Consider the following 7,694-nt stretch of genomic DNA (forward strand, 5'->3'; position numbering starts at 1 on the left):
CGATTCTTGGGAGCCTAGGATGATTACATTTGAGCCCCAAGAGTTAGACTCGATGAGCAAGTTGAACATTTATGCGTCAAGCCAGTCGTCCTACGACTGGAGGGCGAATGGAGACTAGTCGGGCGAGCAAAAAGGCGAATAAGTCCTTCAGCACGCGCCCGACCGGGCGCCATCCACCCGGTGCCCATTGGGCGGTAATCTAGCAGCAGTATTGGAATAATTTCATCCGCCCGCCCGGGCGGATGACGGCCCGGCCGGGCCGTTTAGGAGTTGGATACCCGGTCAGGCGAGCGTCTGCCTGTCAGGGCGACGACAACCTCTGGACGCGCGAATTAGCTTTTATTTCCGGTTTTTGGTTTCTTTTTTGGGCAAGACTATTTAAACTAAGCCCTTGGCACATTGTAAAGGATCTTAATTTCGTATTTTATTTTCTAGTATTGAGCACTTAGTTTATTTGATTACTTAGTTTTATTCTCTCAATTATTGTTAAACACTTAGTTTTATTTTCAATCAAAAATTCAAGCTTTCATTATTCGTTCTTTGTTCCCTTAGGTATTATTTCTTACTTTGCTTTATTATTTTGGTTTATTCATGTTTCAAATTAATATGTTTGCAATAGTTATTTCAATTATGCGTGAGTAGTCTCATTCTAGGATTTTGGGAATCCATGGACTAATATGAAGGGATGATTGAATGTTGTTGATTGTTGGTATTAATGGTTAATTCCTATTGATTGTTTTCATTTACTATGCGATTGGATTTGCGCAGGTCTAATTGTTTTAGTCTAGAAATATCAGGTTAAGGTTCGAGAGATGCAATTTGATATCTAGGTCGGCTTGTTTCAATAGGTAGAATTGGGATTAATACATAGTGAGATCCTGTTAATTTCAAGTCTATGATTAGTATCGATTCGAGAGAGCATGCTAGTCTAATTAATTGTTTTATTGATTATTAATATTTTTTATCATCCTGTATTGTTGTTCATTGGTGAACCTATGCCCTAGACCTTTTAATGTCTGAATTCTTCCTTGTTTAATTATCGTCGTAGTTTAATACCTAAACTCAAACCATTTTCTCATTTCCCAATTGTTTGCACTATTTTAAAATAAACATCAGAAGTTCAGAATGAATTTCATAAACATAGCTTCGTGTAAGTAATTTCAAATATAGCCGAAAGGACAACTTGTGAACCACAAGATCCAAACCATCCTAATAGTATATACTTCCTCCGTTCCGGAAATATATTTATATTTCTTAAATAGGGATCTAGGTGTGAACTAATGACCCCACAGAGAAAATAAGACCACCGGCTCATTTTATTAAAGAGGTCTCAATGTGTGAGCTAATGACCTTATGGGGAAAAAGAAGTCCACATGCTGAAATGCTTTAGGTAACAAGCAAGGTATTAGGAAGAACCACTTGAGAAATCATTGGATAAATTGTACAAAGATAAAATACAAGGAATTTTTTTCATAAATGACATTTTAAAGTCCAAAATTGTGACAAAGGACCTTATAAAAATATTATTATGAGATGAGATATAAAATTAATTTTTTGTTGTAAATTGGGACCTTTACCGAATTTTCGGTGGTTGAATTCAATTTTAGGATGAGGCCTAATGAGAAGTCCAAGGCCATTACTGCAGAAGAAAGCAACCAACACCAGATGGGCATGGAAGTAGAGTAAGAAATTTCTTGGAATATAAAGTACCAAAGTAAATACCAACACAAGTTAAGCATATTCCCCGGTCCACGGTCCTTGATTACGAGACCTAGCTGTGTTCGGACTTTGAACCTGTGATTCTGGGAATATTCTTTATATATATATATATATATATATATATATATATATATATATATATATGTGTGTGTGTGTGTGATTCTTAAAATTTTAATTTTTAGATGGTTCAAGGTAATTGTCCCCTTTTATCTTCTCTTAATGTGTAGTGCGTAAAAATCTCATCAAGTGTATTTCACTTTTCATCAATTTGCTATGCAGGCTAAAGAATCATTTTAGTCTTTTGGAAACGATTCAAATACTCGTCTAAAAAGAGAAATCTCTATACTTGGTATTTACCCTTCATTACTTGACATGAGACGACATAAACTTAATATTATGCCAATATACATTCTAGTTCTGGATTCAAATGTCAAAAGTTGGAATCCAATATTCGGATAATATGATAGAAGGAAAAGACAAGAATCATTCATGTAAAGAAATTAAAACAAAACAATATTTTTTACATGCTTAAATAAACTAATTAATGTTGAACATAAACATCATATTCAACAACACTAGCACCAAATTTATCCAAGAGAGTAACGGTCTTAGCTTGTGCATACCCGGTAGCAAACCTAAACACACCACTCCCACCAACAATACTCATTTCTCTTACTTTATTCATCACTTGATTCCTCCCTAATAAACTTAATGTACTTCCATTATATTCACCCTCTACAAACACATAGTTCATCACCATCACTAGTCCCGGTTGCTTTTGGTCCGCAAAACCGTACATTCCTTGCGCGTACCCTACAATTTTTGAGTCATGTTCAGGGCCTTCAGTCAAAGGATCATCGATCATAACAAGCGCCCCAAAACCACTAGAAGATTTGTTTGTGCTTGGAGCTTGAGCGATACGTAGCGCGGTTTGGTTAGAACCTTGGACGTAGTCATGAAAGTAAAAGTGTAGATGGGTTAAGTTTTGTTGTTTCTTAAGCCCCATTTCTTCCTTTGTGATGGGTTTGGAGAAGGCATTGTTCTTGGGAATGTAGAAACTCAAGATTAAGAGAGAAAACAAGAAAATTATAGGAATAGACATATTGAATTAGGCCTAATTTTGACGTATGTTGCATTTGGTTACCATATATATAATAGAATAATTGACTATTCGAGGAGTTGTTGAGCTAACTAGTTATCAAAGCATTACAAAAAAGGTGGTCAATTATTGGTTCTGCTCCATTAGTTTATATGGGGTTGTAAAAGTTCTGTGGTAGGCCATCCATGGGGCTTGAGGATGTGAATGTTTCATTTTCTTTTTCTATATTTAACTAAATAAGGAATTATTGGAGCATTTGAGATTAACTAAATAAGTGTTTGATACGGAGTAAAAAATAGACTATACGGGGTAAAAGGGCCTAACTACATTTGAAAGTATGCATATAATTTAAATAATTAGAAAAACCTTATCATTTTGTTAAAACCCCACTATTAGGATGGTCCAAAAAGTACAAGAATAACACATTAAAAATTGGGGTAATCCAAGGATTTTAATGAATCGGTACTATATACGTATGTTTGTGTAAAACCATCTTATATTAATAAAATCATTATTATTTACAAGAAAACTATAAATAACACAGTAACCGTAGCAGTTAACGCGAAATCTATAACCATTAACACAAAATCATAACTATTAAATCGAGAATCTTATAATACTTTCTTAAGTATTTTTTTATTTTAAAAAGATAACTAAATAAGCATACCTATTTGATCGTAAAGTGCAACATTCTAATTACAAAATACAATTATTTGATCATATATAAAGTGTAATTGTAGTCTTATACTCATATTTCAGGCACTCTTAATTAAAAGTTTGTAATTATTGTTACAACCTCTATTCCTTTTTATATGCCCCACATTTTACCTTTGGGGTGTTATTTTGAGTTTGCTTCGTGCTATAAATAATAATAAGAGACCATAACTTTACTCTCACACCCGCTACATTTGGTCCCACTGACTATTCTCTTCCTCTGTAACTCTTCCCAACTTAAAACTTAAAAATTGACTTTATTCCAATGGATCAAACAAAAGGCGCGTACGTAGAGAGTATTTGAAAGTTTAGCTGAGTATTTGAAAGTTTAGTTGATACTTAAGGGGATTTTGGTTTGCAAGGTGTAGACACCTAATTTGTGTCTCCTCATTAGAGTAGATTACGATACGTATATCACCGGCCTAACTTCAAATTTGAAAAACTATGAGCGGAAGCAACAATTACAAGATACAATGAGCTTATACAAATTCCAAAATCCAATACAATCTTTCAAAAAAAATCCAATCCTTGAGTCCATTCTAATCCCGGAAATTGGTTCAAAGTTTAATTTCAAACACAATTCAAAATCAAAGTACAATCTTGCGAAGCGGAAGCCACAATTGCAAAGAGGAAGCCACGATTGACTCTGAGGCATGTTTCCACTAGCTCAAAATCATATATAGCATTGCAAATACGGGTGCCGACCCAAAAAATCAAACATCCCGATCACCGACCCACCAAAACCGAGCAAAACCAGTCAAGCTCGAAGCCGAGTTTCGAAAATAGCATTTCCCTTAAAACTTCGCTTTCAAGACGTAATCTTTTTCTCAAACCTTGCCATACAACTAAAGACCAAGGTATGTTGCATTAATTTCATAACTCCTTAGTCAACCAACAAAGCCTTGGTGTGGTTGCCCTTGTCGGGAATCGTGCAGGTCTTACGCTAGGCGCACCCCCCTTTGCTTTGTCCCCTGTCCAATTTCACCCATTTTCCAGCCAAAATAAAGGAGGAAAAATCAGAAATCTTGAGCAACAAAAATCTTCCAAAATACTTCTTCGAAATACAAAATTTTCCAACTCTTAAATCATTCAAAAATCCTTCAAATTCATGTACAAATCTAAAAATTCAAACACTAATCCAAGTTCAAATATCAAGTGATGAGCAACATTTATGTCGCTCTTAGCTTAGGATTTTATTTCCTTTTATTAATATTGTTACTTAGTTTTATTGCTTTTGATTCATTTATCGCATTTTTGCATTAATCGTAACATTTTCTCGTCTTGCGTATATTTTAGTCGTTTTTGCTCTAAACGTGCCTTTTATGCTCATTTTTATTGCGTAGGGTCATTTAGAGTATTAATGTTAATAATGTGTCATTATGCTTAGACGACGAGTAATATGTTTTACGATTTGTAAAAATGTTAGACGAATTAATAATGTATCTTCTGAATTAATAATATGCTATGCGATTCTATAATGTGCTAGGCGAATTTATAACTTGGCTATACGATGTTTGTTGTGTGTAGCTACGTAGCACAAAGTGCAACCATGTCAGTCCCTAGCCACGCACAATGTGCAGCGACGAACTTTAAATGTGCAACGACAAGCTGCTGCCCAACAAGGCCACGCACAAACAGCAATGCTGCCCAATAAGACCACGCACCAACAGCAACTCCGAGCCATAGCTTCTGCCAATGAACAACCTACAACCACTGCAACGAACAACCTACGGCAACTATGAATAAGCAGTACAGTCTACAGAATAAAATATGCAGTTTATGCTCTAGGGACTAAAGGTTCAATCACTTTGATATTGCAAAGACATGACAATTAGGGGAAAACCGGAAAATTTTGCATTCGCCACCTCTCGGATATAATGCATTAAGTTGCCTGATCCGAGGGAGAGCTTTCGCATGACCCCTAGACTAGATAATTAACAATTAGAACTAGTTCATCCACATGCTCATACTAATTTTCAATCTCTTGACAAACTAACATGAAGCATTCCAATCAACTAACTAGAATTAGCATAAGCAACTACTAACCTAACTAGACATGGAAATCCTAATCATCAAATCAAAGTTTAATCACAACATCATTATGAATTCCCTTCAAAAATCCCTAATTAATTCCCAAGCTTCACCCCTGTTCTCTAGATTATGGTTATTCAATAAGAATGATTAGGACTAAGATTAAACTAGCACAAAACCTAATTAAAGAAATCGAACTAATTCAATCAACAAAAATTAAACATGAAAATCAATGCCAAAATCCAATAAAATTCAATCTAAGAAATTAATCCAAAATCAAACAATGAAATCAAAGTATAAACGAATCTATGAAGCATTTAAAGAATCTAAGAACTAATTAAAGAAGAGAATAAGAATTATACCGAATGAAGCTTGAAATTGAAAACAAAAAAAAGTAGAGAACTTGAAGAACAAATCTGAAAATAAGAGGAACTTGGCTACGAATTTGAAGAACAAAACTGAAATTTAGTGTTTATTCTAGAGAACTGAAGCCTAAAATCTATGCTAATGTCACTCTAATCTATGTGCTCCTCTATTCTACTCTTCGCTGACCCCCTATTCTAACGCCTCAAACCGATTCTAAAACTTGCTGATTTGTACTGCAATTGATGCGTGCCTTTTATACTCTCAGCTCCGTGCTTCTGTGAGGGTCGGTACGCGCGCACAGACCTCTGCGCCACCACAGAAACCTTCTCTGCGAATACAGCCAAACTCAAAAATCTACTGCATCAATTTAGTTGATTTGTGCGCACGCACAAACAGGTCGGTGAGCGCGCACAGACTGTACTTTTGCGCAAACTTACAGCAGTATCTAGCGCACAGACTGCATATTTTTTTTTCTGTAGGTTGTACTGCTTATTCATAGATGCTGTGGAGCTACTGTAGGCTGTTCTTTGAAGTGGTTGTAGGCTGTTCGTGGGCATAAGCTATGGCTCGGAGTTGCTGTTGGTACATGGTCTTGTTGGCAACATTACTGTTGGTGCGTGGCTTGGGCAATAGCTTGTCGCTGCACATTTAAAGTTCGTCGCTGCACATTGTGCGTGGCTAGGGACTGACATGGTTGCACCTTGTGCTACGTACCTACACACAACAAACATTGTATAGCCAAGTTATAAATTCGCCTAGCACATTATAGAATCGCATAGCATATTATTAATTCGGAAGATACATTATTAATTCGTCTAACATTTTTACAAATCGTAAAACATATTACTCGTCGTCTAAGCATAATGACACATTATTTAACACGTTAATACTCTAAATGACCCTACGCAATGAAAATGAGCATAAAAGGCACGTTTAGAGCAAAAACGACTAAAATATACGCAAGACGAGAAAATGTTACGATTAATGCAAAAATGCGATAAATGAATCAAAAGCAATAAAACTAAGTAACAATATTAATAAAACGAAATAAAATCCTAATCTAAGAGCGACATAAATGTCGCTCATCAAACTCCCCCAAGCTAAACCTTTGCTTGTCCCCAAGCAAAGCTAGAATGAAAAACGGGAAGGAGAATGAGCTTATTTATTTAAAAATCAAAATTACAAAAATAATAACTACAAGAATGCACACTAACTCACTGTCGTAGAAATCACAGTTGCATTTAAGCACATGCAACAAGCTCTTTGAACCCCACAATCGCTCATGAGGGCGAGTGGGATCTCGCAAGGGTTTTCTAAGAGATTAACCCATAACTCTTCAAAAATGGCCAAGGCAAGACCTAAAAGGAAAACAAAACTAAAAACAAGCAAACAAAAGAAAAACTACACAAATTCTATCATTGGGCTTTTAGAACGAAACAAACAAAAATGGATGCTAAAATTTCTAAATCAATAGGCGAGTGCACTCTAATGGATATCATAGGTCGAGTGAAACATTCACATGCAAAGCGTAGAGAACTAGGAAGTTTACACTCCTCTTTCCCCCTTCAACCGATCTTACCGCGTCCTCTCTCTAATTTCAAATCCACCCTCGAGGATAGCTTCTCGTGACACCACGAAGGTGCCGGAAAAATAAGAATTTCAAGAGGGAAAAGAAATCTACACGACAATCTCGGCATGACTAACTCGCTCCATAGGTTTGACTATTTCCTCCTTCCACCGACAATGACTCAACCCTCTAAGGTGA

General features: G+C 35.9%; 1 protein-coding gene across 1 annotated transcript; it reads right to left on the bottom strand.

Moving 5' to 3' along the window:
* Nucleotides 1-2,042: 2,042 nt before the first annotated feature.
* LOC110785238 (dirigent protein 21-like) lies at nucleotides 2,043-2,847 on the bottom strand. Its single transcript, XM_021989680.2, has one exon. The coding sequence runs from the start codon at nucleotides 2,819-2,821 to the stop codon at nucleotides 2,261-2,263; it is 561 nt and encodes a 186-aa protein (XP_021845372.1). The 5' UTR covers nucleotides 2,822-2,847; the 3' UTR covers nucleotides 2,043-2,260.
* Between the last annotated feature and the right edge of the window lie 4,847 nt (nucleotides 2,848-7,694).

Source organism: Spinacia oleracea, chromosome 3 (genome assembly GCF_020520425.1).
Source record: "Spinacia oleracea cultivar Varoflay chromosome 3, BTI_SOV_V1, whole genome shotgun sequence".
Lineage (NCBI taxonomy): Eukaryota > Viridiplantae > Streptophyta > Magnoliopsida > Caryophyllales > Amaranthaceae > Spinacia > Spinacia oleracea.

Bases quoted from the DNA above. Each gene is read 5' to 3' on its own strand.
- LOC110785238 (XM_021989680.2), bottom strand. From the start codon at position 2,821: ATGTCTATTCCTATAATTTTCTTGTTTTCTCTCTTAATCTTGAGTTTC.